General features: G+C 46.3%; 1 protein-coding gene across 1 annotated transcript in view; it reads left to right on the top strand.

Moving 5' to 3' along the window:
- The first annotated feature begins 12,245 nt into the window (after positions 1 to 12,245).
- The window catches only part of atp1a2a (ATPase Na+/K+ transporting subunit alpha 2a), a 440,146-nt gene continuing 436,204 nt past the window's right edge, over positions 12,246 to 16,187 (top strand). Inside the window, exon 1 of the mRNA XM_072440594.1 lies at positions 12,246 to 12,336. Within this exon, the coding sequence (XP_072296695.1) occupies positions 12,325 to 12,336 (12 nt within the window). The 5' untranslated portion in view covers positions 12,246 to 12,324. The remainder of the gene's footprint in view (positions 12,337 to 16,187) is intronic.

Below are 16,187 nucleotides of genomic sequence, written 5' to 3'. Positions count from 1 at the left end.
CTTGGCGACGCAGCAAACTCTTCGTAGACGCGAGCGGTTGGCGGACCCTCCACTACAAAAGTTACAAGGTGCAGCTTTAAGCTCTGAAGCCCTGGCTAGTTTGGCAGTGGATCCCCTTTAAAGCTTGTGGTCAGTGTTTGTGAGCGAGGGATGACCTGAAGTGGAGGAACGGAGAGAAAAACACCATGAGGAGAAGAGAAAAACTAGCGGAGAGCAGAACGGAGAGGAGAAATATGAGCCGCGCCCTCGGGCCCTTCAGATCGAGTGATTCAATCTGCTCTTATTGCTGCTAATGGCGTCCGTCGCCCCGTGTCCCGGCCCCGGCTCAAGGCGGCTATTTCTGGACACGCACCAGCCGAGACTGTAACAGCTGCACATTCTGCAGCTGAGAGAGAGCGAGGGATGAGAGGGAGAGAGAGGGAGAGAGGGAGAGAGGGAGAGAGAGAGATAGAGAGAAGAGGGATGAGAGGGAAAGAGGGATGAGAGGGAGAGAGGGATGAGAGGGAGAGAGAGAGAGGGAGAGAGAGAGAAGAGGGATGAGAGGGAGAGAGGGATGAGAGGGAGAGAGAGAGGGATGAGAGGGAGAGAGAGAGGGATGAGAGGGAGAGAGAGAGAGAAGGATGAGAGGGAGAGAGGGATGAGACGGAGAGAGAGGGAGAGAAGAGGGATGAGAGGGAGAAAGGGATGAGATGGTGAGAAGAGGGAGAGAGAGAGAGGGATGAGATGGAGAGAGAGAGGGATGAGAAAGAGAGAGAAGAAGGAGAGAGAAGAGATGGCGAGAGTTGTGGTAAAAGATCCGTACGCTCAGCACAGACGTGTGCAGAGGCAGATAGCGCGTTGACGTCTAGGGACGCTCAAACATGGTAAAGTATTAATCTAAAAGCGATATGTCCATCCCAGAGCCACCTGTCACCATGGCAACGTCAAATAAATATGGGAAAGGGTGTCTGGAGTGTGGGCCAGTGTGGGCCAGTAGATCTGGATTTCCATCTGGCGGATCACTAAGCACGGACAAAATGTATGATCTCAGCAAAACCGTTAAATTGAATGAATAGAAATGAAGGTTTTGTGATTTCTTTCATGTCTTTGTGATTTTGATGCATTTTTTCCTGTTGTGAAGCACTTTGAACTGCCATTCAAACGTGTCCATCTCCCTGGACACCACCAGGCGGAGGTCAGATCTGTGGAGCGGTGTCTCACTCTGAGCCGTCACACTGAATCTGCATTTTGCCACGTAATGAAAAGTGATGAACTGACCCTAAAAGCGACACATTCACCTCATTCTGCCCCGCCCACTTTAGTCTCTTTTCACCTCGTTTTGTCACGGATCTGCATTTCAACACGTGTCATGTTCACCACGTCCAGCAGAGGGCGCCAGAGCCACAGGCGCGGGAATATGGAACCAAATCTCCATTTATATGATTTGACATGCAATAGCAAATCAACGGCCTCCAAAAAGGATAAAACTATAAATGTATAAATGTTTAAATGAATAGATATGCCTTTAATGGAGGGAAGGTCAGAGGTCAAAGGTCAAACCCACTGTTTCCAAACCAGGCCGGATTTAGAAAAAGATCATTAAAACAAAAAGATACGATAGAAATGATTCGCCACAACACGTGTGTTTGCCCAAAAGAACCGCCCACACCAGTTCAGCGAGCAATCGGAGAGTGGGCGTCGCTCGAGCCCCCCGGCGTCGCCCGCTGTCACTGCCGGTCACTGCCGGTCACTGCCGGTCACTGCCGGTCACTCTGTAACACCGGCTTCACCACAACACGCGTCTTTGTGCGTCAGTCGTTATCTAGAGGTGAATTGTTGTTTGTAGGATAAATAAAAAGCTTGATTTGAATGAAGATGTTTTATTTATTTACTTCTTCTTCTTCATAAATGAGTCATTGCTCCAGGAACTCGTTTGAGAGACGCCATTGATTCCACTGATTGCTCATTTACTCTTCAGCGCATAACGGATGTATTTTAAACCAAGAAAAGCATCTTAACGGATGATTCACGGGCAAAAGGGCACAAAATACAGCAACATAAAAGTAAAATAATAATAAGCATCTTATGTGACATATTGATGACAGTAATTATAATTTACAGTTTACTTTTATAACGGCATGTTTACAACGCAACATAAGGATTTTTTATTTCTCTCTTTGGAACAGTGTTTCTTGAGTCATGGTACAGTTTTTTGTCGCCTAAAATATTCATTTTTTTAATTTTTTATTTTTTGAGGAGGGAGGGTTATTTTTTTATTTTACTTCCTTTTTGCATTTTTTTTTTTTATTAGAACAGATCAACCAAAAAATATAAATGACAACTGAAAAAAGAAGAAAAATGCACAGAAAAAACACACAAAACCCAGAAGAAAAAAAAGAGAAAAAATAAAATGAAAAATAAAAATATAGCTGCAAGCGGCAATGATCGGCCCTCACCACCCCGCCACGACGCCGCCGCAAGAGGAGGGGGCGCTAACGCGCCCCAATTGTCCTTTTATTACGCCTACTGCTGAATCTGTGACGCTGTCACATCTTCTCCCCTTTGTTTTACCATCAAAAAATATTTTATTTTAAACAGAGACCATGACTCTTAGAATACAAATTTTGATCATTTTTGATGGTCCACCCCTGAAGATGAGTCTCCCCAAATTTCAGGTTAATAGGGCTAACGCCCTGGGAGGAGTTTGTGAAAGTCTAAAGTGTAAACATGTTCTGGCGATTTCCCCATTGGAATAACGTCGGAGGTTTTGGTCATGGTTTCTGTTGAGTATATTTGACTTTTTTGATGGGGATGCAAAAAGTGAATTTTGTGTAAAATGTTGTAAAATTTCGCAAAACTAAACATTTTACCCTCCATATAAAATCTGTAGGGGGCGCTGTGGCGCCAAATAAATTTATTTCACTTCAAGTACGTTTAGGGCAAAGAGTTTAACAACTGATTCTAATTTGACGCAATTCGGACTTTATCTGCGCAAACGGCAGAAATGTTAAATTTGGGAGATTTCTGAAATTCCAGCTAAAGTTTGCGGCTTCGCCGCACAGAGACCGTGAGAGATATCAATGTAATTTGAATAACTTTTGACGTCCCACTCCTCAGTAGCATTTTCATCAAATTTCAGCTTTTTAGAGCCAACGCCCTGGGAGGAGTTCGTAAAAGTACGACGTTTGGAAAAACTCGGAGTCATGCTTAGCCATTTTTGAACCAATATGGCCGACATTTGGTTGTGCGGACGACGTTGCCGTAATCATATTTTTTACGATCAGATTTTTTTGGGGTCATTTCGTATCTCTCAATGCATTTTTGGTACATTTGGGGGCGCTGATGCGCCAATTTTTTAATTTTTAGAAAAAGGAGATAGCCAGAATGTAGAGAGGCACATTTTTTAGAGGTGTGCAAATTTTTGTGACTTTTCATCAATGTTCACTGGGTGAAAAATAGGGGGGTTGGTCCCGAGAAGAAGAATATTCAGATGCGAAAACAATGTTTCCCATTTTTCAAATATCATAAACTTCACATTTTTGGAAAGCACTTGCGCTTTCCTACCTCATGGTGTGGGTCCCTGGTCACTGACGGGTATTTTCGTTAATTTTGAGAGGGCTCCGCCCACTTTGTGTTTTTGACCCTCTAAACAGTAATAATGTTCAATTTTTGCGTCACTTGTTTATATGCACGGAACATGCAAGAGATGGGGAACGTATTCGTGAGCTAGTTAGCGCAAACGAGCGCTTTACAAAAACGGTCGTCATCCCAATGTAAAGCGCTTGTTTAATGCGCACTTTTGCACGGGCTTCGCCCTTTTACAACAGTAATGTTCTATTTTTCCTACTAATTAGTCTGCACAGGGCGTGCATGAGGGAGGAGTGCGTTAGTGAGTGTTTGGAAGTGGGCGAGTGATTCACGCTCGATTTTGTGCACACTACGTGCGCACTTTCGCAGCCGTGCTTTGCACGGCCTTACGGTGGAGCTCGGGCCTAAAAAGAAAAAAAAGAGACAAAAAGAGGCGCAAGAGAGCAAATTAAAATAAGACTAAATCCCCCGTTTAGTGAGTAAAGCTGAATATTGTCAATTTTTCTGCTTTCTCAAATATGGCAATTGTTTTGCTTTCTTTTTCACATCCGTAGTCTATTCAGGCCTTTCCAAAATTGTAACTTATTCATCAAATCAACGTGTGAATCCGTTAAATCTGTTAAATCCGTGAACTCTGGTGTAAAATTTATGCCTTAGAAAGCGACGTTAACGAGCTCAAAAAGTCAATTAAAACCAGGCGACGAGTTGAACCCAAAACCCTCTGACTCCAAAGGGATTTTGAAGCTACTTTCCGCAAACTGTGTATTTATCGTGTTCTATTCTTGTTCTGTTTACCCCTCCCTCCATCCCTCCCTTCCTCCCTCCCTCCCTCCGTTATCTCCCCTTCGCTCGTGAATAAGCGCCCTTATTCTCCGCAGTAAAGTCTCCTCTCTCCCTTCGCCCTCTTTCTGAGCCGCTCCTTATCAGTCTTCCAGGCCCCACCGCTCGATGTTCAATCCTCCGTCCATCACGCGTTCCTTCCCCCTCTTCCCCTCTTCCCCCTCTTCCTCCTCCGTCCATCGACTGACGCGTCCCTCACTCGCCCTTCAAATGCCAGTTTTCCCTGAGAGACGAGCGAGCGAGTCGAGGGAGGCGGAGCAACGCCACGTGGGCATTCTTCACCTGTAACTTTTCTAGGAACCCGTCTGGAGACATTGCTGCTTCGATGCTTGATTGTGACTGTGAGCTCGCCTCTCCACAGACCTGACCCCGGCCTGGTGGCGTCAGCGACTCTTTATGTAACGATCCCTGACTGCGGTGCCAGATACATAATCAATGATAGATCCCTTAGTTACTATCCGTGGACTGTCGCCGCCAATTTGAAGACTTCCCATGCTGTTGTCAACCGTATCTAAGGTTACATATTTAAATGTAGAGTCATTTGGATTTGGGTCATCGTTATTCGGTCCATCGTTATTCGGTCCATCGTTACTCGGCCCATCGTTATTCGGTCCATCGTTACTCGGCCCATCGTTACTCGGCCCATCGTTATTCGGTCCATCGTTACTCGGCCCATCGTTATTCGGCCCATCGTTACTCGGCCCATCGTTACTCGGCCCATCGTTATTCGGTCCATCGTTATTCGGTCCATCGTTATTCGGTCCATCGTTACTCGGCCCATCGTTATTCGGCCCATCGTTACTCGGCCCATCGTTACTCGGCCCATCGTTATTCGGTCCATCGTTATTCGGTCCATCGTTATTCGGCCCATCGTTACTCGGCCCATCGTTACTCGGCCCATCGTTACTCGGCCCATCGTTACTCGGCCCATCGTTATTCGGCCCATCGTTACTCGGCCCATCGTTACTCGGTCCATTGCGCCGCTCTAGTCCAGCTCGTGCACGCGCTCAGCGCGTGCAGGTGATGAGAACGAGATGATGTAAGATGAACAAGCTATAGGTGTAAAACTATTGATCCTCTCTTATCCTACTATGGACCCCGAGGAGGGCCCTGGACCCCGAGGAGGGCCCTGGGCCCTGGACCCCGTGGAGGGCCCTGGACCCCGAACCTTTGCTCTTTATACCCTTTTACTGAACATAATGTCTTCATTCACCTTTGTGTGTTTTCCTCAAACAAACACTTGCACATTGTTGTCGTGCAGCAGGTTTGTCATGAGAGAAAAGAGCTGGAGGCTAACGAGCGACAGGTGCTAATGAGCAGCTGCTGTTGACTCGAAAGCCCCGCCCTCTTTGGCCCTGGGGGCGTGTCACATGCAGAGCGTGTTCTGTCTGTTGAAGGTAAGTTTGAAACGACACACGATATTTAACAGTAAAGTTTGTTTAGTGACTTTAATTGTAACTTTTGTTAAACGTGTCAGAACCGTCTGAGTTCAGCTAAAATATAATATTTGAATGTGTTTATCAAGAGTCAAATATGAACATAATGTTTATGAGAAAGACAAGTTTGTCACGTGTCTGTTTACATGTGACGCATGAGCTAAAGCTGAGCAACGTTTAGACCGAGTTTAGTCACATGTCTCATAATATATCATTTTAATAACAGTAAAAAGGTGAATGTCAGTTCATTTATTGTTAAGGGTAAATAAAAGCAGGAACAGAACAAATGTCATTTCACAACATTCAAAATCTCAAACCAAGATCAATACGACAGAAATCACTTATTTAAGACTGTAATTGTTTCCAGTGTAAAATTATTAACCGGCACAAGGAAACCAGAGTGTAATAAAGTGTTTTGTTGTGAACTTTAAACAGCAGTAAAATCCTCTCCATATTGACCCACACTCTCGGCCTTTGCTCAGTCATAGTTCCGGGCGTCTCATTATCTGTCCCTGAAGTAATCCTGGCTTTATCCTTGTTTTTCAGTGAAGTCGGGGCGGCGAAGTTGGGAGATAAATGTGGATAAGAACAGGCCTAACCTTAGATTTGGCTCCGAATAAAAGCATAAAAGATGAGCGACGTTAGCGACGTTAGTGACGTTAGCGACGGGAGCCGCAGAGCTTTGGTGTTATCTGGAGGTGTAAAGCCCAACCACAAATCCACCGAGTGTCGCCCCCAGACGGAGGCTCGGGCCCCCAGACGGAGGCTCGGCCCCCCCTCGGCCCCCCCAGACGGAGGCTCGCCCCCCCCAGACAGAGGCTCGGCCCCCCCTCGGCCCCCCCAGACGGAGGCTCGGCCCCTGAGCTGGAGACTGTGTGTAAGTCATTGAAGGATGTGAGTGATATTAAATGAAGACATCCAGAGAGTAAACACGCCCAGCTGTGTTTGTTTATTCTCTTTACACAGATATAGATTATATTCACACTTTTTACAAAAAGAAATGCACATATTCCTGATTTCCCTTGTGCTGTAAGTGGAAAACAGACAAGAAACGAAACATAATGTACAAATAACACTGTTTAGCTGTAAACGTTGGCTTTATATTCATATTTTCACTGGTTCAAACGTCCATCGTGTTTATCTGACACAAATAGAACTAATGATTGAGCCGATTGGAGCTGGAGCTGGAACCAGGAGGAGGTGGTTTTATTGTTCACAAAGCTCAGGGCAAATGGAGCTGTTTTCATTTAAAGAGACTAAAGAGAAGATGTGTTTGCAACAATTATGATCTGCTTGTTGCACAAAGCGTAATATTCTCATAAATGTCCTGAGGGCGGATTATTAACCAGAGCAAATAATCAGGCTTTAAAGAGGATGAAACAGAGCATTTTATTATTGACTGAGACGTTTGAGTGCAACTGAACCAAGTGTGTGTGGCAGGAGAAACTGTGGCAGGAGAAACTGTGGCAGGAGAAACTATGTTTGGAAATACTGTGGTTGGAAATACTGTGGTTGGAAATACTGTGGTTGGAAATACTGTGGTTGGAAATACTGTGGTTGGAAATACTGTGGTTGGAGATACTGTGGTTGGAGATACTGTGGTTGGAGATACTGTGGTTGGAAATACTGTGGTTGGAGATACTGTGGTTGGAGATACTGTGGTTGGAGATACTGTGGCTGGAAATACTGTGGTTGGAAATACTGTGGTTGGAAATACTGTGGTTGGAGATACTGTGGTTGGAAATACTGTTGTTGGAGATACTGTGGTTGGAGATACTGTGGTTGGAAATACTGTGGTTGGAGATACTGTGGTTGGAAATACTGTTGTTGGAGATACTGTGGTTGGAGATACTGTGGTTGGAAATACTGTGGTTGGAGATACTGTGGTTGGAGATACTGTGGTTGGAGATACTGTGGTTGGAAATACTGTGGTTGGAAATACTGTGGTTGGAAATACTGTGGTTGGAGATACTGTGGTTGGAGATGTGAATTTTACGTTGGAAGATCTTCTTTCCTCGAGCCATTTCTTTCTGTTTGGTTTCGTTCCGCGTCGTGTTCCGTGTTTTGTTTTCCAAAGTGGACGCTGTAAAAAAGGGTGCGTGGCGTGGTCCTGCCAGAGCACTGTAAAACAAGGCGGCGCCTCGCGGACAGTGGCTGTGAAATGCTCGAGTCATGAAACGCAGACGACACGCGCCGCCCGGTGGTCGAGGCGCGAGCTAGGATCCCGCTGCATGTCCTCCCGTCTCGCTCACCCTTATTTCAACAGCGTCCCGTCGGATTAAGCTAAAACATACTCCAAAAACAAAGGAAAAAAGCAGATGAATCTCTCCTGAATGTTTGACACGGACGAATCACGATTTTCGTTGAATTCACGGGAAATAGAACGTTCACTCACAACAACAAATGAACGGGCGAAGACGAGCCCCGTTTATCTCGCGATCGCACGTAAAAGAGGATGTCCAGGGGTCACTCGAGTCTTACACAAGCACACAAGGTCAGACATGTAGAGCGGGTTAGCCTTTAGCTCCGATGCTAGTTGTTTTTTTCTTTCTTTTTTTTTCGCGGGCTAATGCTAACAGCCATTTGTGGGTTTCAGTCACGCCTGCGCCTCAGCTCCGCCCACTCCGCCCCCGTCCGACACGGATAAGGTCCAGATTTGCATCGTAAACACGCTCCGCTCTGACTTTATTCTGACGGGATTACTTATGATGGATGAAGTTGTTGCTTTGATAGTTTGACTCCGCGGGCTGCTCACTTTCACCTGATGCCGATGGGAAAGGGAAGTGTAGACCCCGCCCCCCCTCCCGCTCGGACCGCTGCCCCCGCCCACCCACAGCAGATGTTTAATAGTGCGATGGATTCATAAAGAACATAATCCAATCGCTCACAACTCGAACATCGACCGTTAACTTCCTCTTTTACTCCTGATCAAACTGATACTGAATCCTCAAAATAAGACCCTAGTTTTATGTATTAAAGGTTCTGTATCAGGTTTGAATGTCTTAAAAACGTCACCAACAGAACTAATTAGCATAAAATAGTCAACATCCGTCTAAAGTCATGCACTTGACACATCATTCTTTGACGGGTTTATGGCAGTCACGCCCCCGCTAACGACTAGCGCGCTAACAGCATGCTAACAGCCAGCGCTAGTTTCCAGGTTCGCAATTGATCAAAGAGCTGTATTCTCACATGCTCAGCGGTCTCATTTTGACCCGAAGTGATTTGTGCTTTGAATGGTGGCGAGGCTTTAGTCTTACATAATCAGAGCGGTGTGAAAAGACGCTCCGCTCCATAGACACGACTGGACCCTGCATTTCACCATTTTTCACATTGTCGATTATTAAAGACCTAAAGTCGATTAATCGCCCAGTCCTAACGACAGTATGTTTACCTTGGAGACTAGATCCAATATGGCGGCAATAATGGTGCTAATTTAAACAGAACAAAAATGGCTTTATCGTTGACAAAACTCCAGAGAGAGAATGTTCCACCGTCTGGCATTACAACAATCACAACATATCTAACCACCAGAGAACATGACGCTTTTAATCAGCATCTTACAATCTCCATTGATTTATTTTTGGGACTAAAAGTGTTTTCATTGGCTCTTTAGCTTTATTTTATAGGACTCATGTGCAGTATTGACTTTTCACCATGTGTTACTATAATAAGCTGTTCCGTCGTCACAAACGCTCCTGGAGTTGTATTTAGCTTTTGGTCTTTTCCCTCAGAAAACACTGTTTAAAGGACAAGAACACTGCAAATACAGTGTAATATGTGTCCTTTAATAACCGAGCCTCCATTAGTGTTTTTTCTGGATCTGTAAAAGTGAGTTAAGGTGACGCTCAGTGACACTCGGCGCCCTGTCATTGGCCCGTCGTGCAATGACACTCGCCAGCGCCCTGTCATTGGCCGGGTGTGCAGTGACACTCGCCAGCGCCCTGTCATTGGCCGGGCGTGCAGTGACACTCGCCAGCGCCCTGTCATTGGCCGGGCGTGCAGTGACACTCGCCAGCGCCCTGTCATTGGCCGGGTGTGCAGTGACACTCGCCAGCGCCCTGTCATTGGCCGGGTGTGCAGTGACACTCGCCAGCGCCCTGTCATTGGCCGGGCGTGCAGTGACACTCGCCGGGCGCGTGGGCGTGTGTGAGAGTGACACGGGCGCCGCGCGTCTGCCGCGTGGGCCGGCCGTACGCTGGCATATGTTTGCAGATAAACTCATTAGCGCCTGCGTCTGGACAGGCTCGGTGTTACACGCCGCTCACAGTCTGATGACACGTTCTTTACCCGGCGTTTAGTGTCACAGCAGCTGCAGAGTCTGAGCGAGTCTGAGCGCTTTGTTTATCATAACTCATACAGGAAAAGCAGCAGGTTTTAAACTGCACACTTTTGTACGTGGCATTCATACATTTCTAAGAACAAAATAATCAAGTTTCAAGGTTTTTTTTTAAGCTACCGTATTTTCCGGACTATAAGTCGCACCTTTTTTCATAGTTTTGGCCGGGGTGCGACTTATATATGTTTTTTTCTTCTATTTTATGCATTTTTTGGCTGGTGCAACTTATATTCCGGTAAATACGGTGTTCACAGGTTTCAACAAGTATAATATTTATTTTTTTGTAGTTAGCTGCTCCTGCATAGGAGTATGAGTTATGTGCATGAAAAGAATGCTGTGACAAACCTCTATTGTGATTATATTTATCACAATGTCATGTCAGAGCCTTTTACACATTTTACTGCATGTATTTATTTAATAACAGATTATGACGCTTTGATGAAAGCAAAATTCAGATTTTTATATTTTACTGGCCAGAAATGACCCTATTTATCTATTTATCATACTTTACACCAGGGCTATTCAACACAAGGCCTGGGGGCCAAATCAGGCCCTTCAAGCGATTTAATCCGGCCCACGATTCCCACCGTGCAGATATTAGAAAATAACAATACAATCTTGTTTAGTGGTTTAATTCTGGATTAGCACTAGTTTAGTCCTGGTTCAATTCTGGGTTAGTCCTGGTTTGATTCTGGGTTAGTCCTGGTTTAATTCTGGGTTAGTCCTGGTGTGATTCTGGGTTAGTCCTGGTGTGATTCTGGGTTAGTCCTGGTGTGATTCTGGGTTAGTCCTGGTTTGAGCCTGGGTTAGTCCTGGTTTGATCCTGGGTTAGTCCTGGTTTGATTCTGGGTTAGTCCTGGTTTGAGCCTGGGTTAGTCCTGGTTTGAGCCTGGGTTAGTCCTGGTTTGATCCTGGGTTAGTCCTGGTTTGATTCTGGGTTAGTCCTGGTGTGATTCTGGGTTAGTCCTGGTTTGATTCTGGGTTAGTCCTGGTTTGAGCCTGGGTTAGTCCTGGTTTGATCCTGGGTTAGTCCCGGTTTGAATAAAGTTAAATATTTCTGTTTTTACAGGATCAAAAAAATGAAAATTCAGAATTGCTGCTCGTTTGTTATTAAGACCAAACAAAAGCATCTTCTTTAGTTCTTCCGGTCGTTGTTGTGGACTTGACTTGACTTTTAAACGTCTCTCTTCTAAACAGGCGCTCACGTGGAGTGTCACGTGTCACGTTAAGCGGGCGCGGTGAGCCGCTCCAACACAGAGGCGCTTGTGTGTTCGTGGCACATTGGTCCTGTCAGAGAGAATGATGGATGTCGTTGGTCTCCGAACGCTCGTGAGAGCGATGAGGGAAACGTACAGAGCAGTGTAGTTACAGACGGAGTCCTTCTGATGGCATCGCTGTGATTAATGTACTTACAGCTGTGTCGCTATGGTGACAACCAAGACCCACCCACTGCACCTTTATTATGATTCTCTTATTATTGTTTTTCATTATTGAGACGACAGCCCAAGTTTTTATAGCGTATATTTTTTGTTTGTTTCTGTTTTTCACGGAACCTTCACTCATCCCGCTCACAGCACATCCGTCCTTCTTTACTACTGGACTTCTGTGTTTGTCCCCCTCGTGAGGACAATCCTCGTCCTACGTCTCAGGCCTAAAAATATCCTGTTTTTGCTCCATGTTTTATTGCTTCTTTCTCTTTTCCTCTCGTTCTTGGCCTGTGACCTGCAGCATTAGAACTCGCCACACTGCGGCGAGTGACACCATTTACCAGTGTGGGCCACTTGTTTTTTTGGCACTTGCGCCAAATCTTTATGTAAACAAATGTAAACATGCACAAATCAGCAGTTATAAACCGGCTTTAGGTGAGTTTGAGCTTTTAGTCCTTAAATAAATCAACATTTCTCTCGGTTACACAGTAAGTATAAACCAGTGGAATAGTCTCTGTGTTGATGAGTGTGCGGAAATGAAGCCCTAAAGCCGGGACGGAGGGAGGGGAGATGAGCTCAGGTTACTCAGACCAGGGCCGGGGTCAGGAGCCAGGAGGGGGGGGGGTCAGGAGCCGGGGGGGATCAGGCCCCAAAAAAAGCCCCAGTCTCCCGCACGAGGGACTTTCCTGCACTTTGACTGTGACCTGCCGCCAGCATGGGTCGAGGGGTAAGCGCCGTCATTACACGATTGAACCTTTGGCTCTCATGAACAGACTGTGTTAATGGGTCGTCATGGAGATGAATCCGTGCTACCGCTGCTGCTCCCGCTTGCTTTGTCCTGAAGTGGATTTGTTTATTGGACTCAGACTTTTGTGGCACGTGGAGAGTCAGTGCGTTTCTGCTGCTGAGGCACAATTATGGCACCAAAAATATGACAAAATCGAGTCATGGGCCAGAACTGTGATTGGATTAGATTAGATTGGCAAATTGTGTTTTTAAATGATGTGGATTCAGTTCACAGTCCACGTTGCAAGTTTGATTCGATAGCAATATATTGTTTAAGTCTGAAAACCTTGTGCAGCAACTGATCTTTTTCATGTTTTTTGATACAAAGAAGTCTCTTTTAATGAGAGTTAAATGTTAGTTTCACCTTTTATCATGATTTGTACAGATTAATATCCTGTTACATAGTGTTGTCGATGCTTTTCTTAGTCGTGCTGGTTGCGTGTTACAGACTGTAGCTTGATCCAAAGAACGTAGAGTCACGGCGCCACTCACCGAAACCTGTTAATGTTCATTATTCACAAATACAGATGGAAAATGCATCGAAAAATGTCGCGATTGTTGTTCTAAAGCTATGCAAAGTTAGACTATTGAGCACATCGTCTTGATCAAAATGTTTTTTTAGTGATGATTCGATTAAATTAACCTGAAAATATGGTGTAAAAAGTGATGTTTCTGCAGGTTTGTGGTTCATTTTATGTTCTGTTCACGTTTTCTGAAATACCTGAACCTGAATCGAGACATTCACAAAACAAAGACGTTCAAAAATTGTTCTCGAGATATTCATTTTTGTCAGAATAGGAATAGGTAAGTTTAAAATGATATATAAACTGGTCAAGCTCCCTCAGATGACTCACATTACCTTTTCAGAGCCGAGAAAATACAGTTTCTGCAAAACCTGGCAACAGTTTTTTGTCTAATACTTTTATGTTACGCAAAATATTCAACAGAATATTGCACCCTCGTTTGACCCTCCTCGTTTGACCCTCCTCGTTTGACCCTCCTCGTTTGACCCTCCTCGTTTGACCCTCCTCGTTTGACCCTCCTCGTTTGACGCTCCTTGTTTGACCCTCCTCGTTTGACCCTCCTCGTTTGACCCTCCTCGTTTGACCCTCCTCGTCCTCGTTTGACCCTCCTCGTTTGACCCTCCTCGTTTTAACCTCCTCGTTTGACCCTCCTCGTCCTCGTTTGACCCTCCTCGTTTGACCCTCCTCGTTTGACCCTCCTCGTTTGACCCTCCTCGTTTTAACCTCCTCGTTTTAACCTCCTCGTTTGACCCTCCCCATTTGACCCTCCTCGTTTGACCCTCCCTGTTTGACCCTCCCCGTTTGACCCTCCTCGTTTTAACCTCCTCGTTTGACCCTCCTCGTCCTCGTTTGACCCTCCTCGTTTGACCCTCCTCGTTTGACCCTCCTCGTTTGACCCTCCTCGTTTGACCCTCCTCGTTTTAACCTCCTCGTTTTAACCTCCTCGTTTGACCCTCCCCATTTGACCCTCCTCGTTTGACCCTCCCTGTTTGACCCTCCCCGTTTGACCCTCCTCGTTTGACCCTCCCTGTTTGACCCTCCCCGTTTGACCCTCCCCATTTGACCCTCCTCGTTTGGCACTTTCTATTACCCCCATAAACGACGCTCTCTCCAAAGTCGTCGCGTGGCATAGTAGTCGTCCCCCGCCTCTCCGCTCGCTCAGCGCCGCTCGCTCAGCGCCGCTCACCGCCCGCACTAATCGTAACATTCAGCTCTCGATGGCCGTCGTTTTTTCCCTTTTTGCCGCTTTCTCCATTTACGCCTCGCCGTTTATTTCGGGTAATTACGTCATTTTGTTTTTACTCCTCCGCCGGGGCCCTTCCGTTCTTCTTTATGGCGCGGGGCTGAGCGATCTCCCTCCCGCGCCGGTGAAATTGCCATGCCGACCACATCAGGCTCCCACCGCCGCGCCGCGCTCTTTGCGAGGGCCCTGATTACTTTTGCTTTCTCGCTGCAAAAAAAAAAAAAGGAAAAAGGCAATCAGTTTGGACTGGGAAGCCAAATACAACGGAACGCTTGGTTATTTTTTGCTCTTGAAATGGATGTCGTCCATTAGCGGGGGCCCCCCCAGGCCCCCCCCGGCCCCCCGTGAGTCGCCTCCTCGCCAAAAGTATCACAAGATGGATTCTCTCAAATGGCTCTGTAGATTTCCAGTTTTCTGTGTAAATAGTGAGGCAAAGTTAGTATTTAACGACAAACAAACGTTCATCATTTTAACTCATTCTCTGGTTTTATTTCTGAGCGACAGCATCAAAGTGAGACCTCGTTACCTTTGGACACCTCTGTGTTAGGTCTGATTTATTAATATGAGATAAGAAAAAGGTGTAATACTCTTCATCGTGGGAAAGTCAAGTGAGATTTCAGAGTCTTTTTTGGTTCAATTCCATCTGAATTTAGTTTGAAGACAAAATACTGGATGAAACACAAAATGGAAACTCAACAACTCCAATGTTTCTTTAATCATCATAATTAGACTGATGCACATGTGTTTACCTCGTGCCCGCCCTGTTTATGGAAATATTAATACAAATCATTATATTGACCTGCCCAGCCAGAGGAATTCTCGTGATATTTGTGGTTTACAAACTCTTTATTTGACTCGGCTCCTGCTGTTGCGATCGACCAATCACAGAGTAGGATTTGGCAGAAGTTAAAGATGAACTCGAGCGACACAAACACGACGTCGCTGATGAACCGAGACAACGTCAACAACATACGAAATGTGGTTTAAAATGACTAAATTAAGTTAAGTGTGTCTGAAATATTGATATTGATTATTATTACTGTTAGTTTATTTGAACCGGGACGGTGCACATTCATTATCATCTCTGTAAATGTGCCAGTATCAGCTGTACCGACATCGAAAACATACATTTACATTATTTACAATTGGGATTAGTAGAAAACCATAAAATCATGAGTTCAAATAAACAGAGACAACAAATATGTCAACAACAATAACACGGGACGAGCATGACACGGGACACACGCTTCAGGCAGCGCAGCACGAGAGCAGAGCAGTATTTTCCATGTGTACTTGTACTAGTATTTGAGTATAGCCCTATGACCAGGTCTGTTTACTCGAGTACACATTTGCAGTACTCTGTGCAACATCGTGACTGTCGCCTTTTCCCGACCGCGATGATAAAGATGGAGATCTTAATTCACATATTCATCCGCGTCAGTCACTTTTGTGAGAACCGGATCGTTTAACTCGTGTTTTTGCAGCGCTGTTGCCCCTCACTCCCCCCCCTCGCTCTCTCACTCCCCCCTCTCGCTCTCTCACTCCCCCCTCTCTCTCACTCCCCCCTCTCGCTCTCTCACTCCCCCCCTCGCTCGCCCCTCTCTCTCTCACTCCCCCCCTCTCTCTCACTCCCCCCCTTACTCCCCCCCTCTCTCCCTCTCTCACTCCCCTCGCTCGCCCCCCTCTCTTGCTCTCTCACTCCCCCTCTCGCTCTCTCACTCCCCCCCTTGCTCGCCCCCCTCTCTCGCTCTCTCACTCCCCCTCTCGCTCTCTCACTCCCCCCCTTGCTCGCCCCCCTCTCTCGCTCTCTCACTCCCCCCTCACTCTCTCACTCCCCCCTCGCTCTCTCACTCCCCCCTCGCTCGCCCCCCTCTCTCCCTCTCTAACCCCCCCTCGCTCGCCCTCCTCTCTCGCTCTCTCCACACGTGCCGCTGTGAGCAGACTGACAGCGGCAAATGATTCCCATGATGCACCACACTCTCAACCGCTCCTGACACATGCGCTGCCCCTCACCAACGCTGGGCC

Source organism: Eucyclogobius newberryi, unplaced genomic scaffold, assembly GCF_026437365.1.
Source record: "Eucyclogobius newberryi isolate DKJ021-1_F unplaced genomic scaffold, fEucNew1.0.hap1 SCAF_12, whole genome shotgun sequence".
Taxonomy (NCBI): domain Eukaryota; kingdom Metazoa; phylum Chordata; class Actinopteri; order Gobiiformes; family Gobiidae; genus Eucyclogobius; species Eucyclogobius newberryi.
The sequence above is the reverse complement of the archived record's forward strand: the minus strand, read 5'-3'. Positions and strand labels throughout refer to the sequence as shown.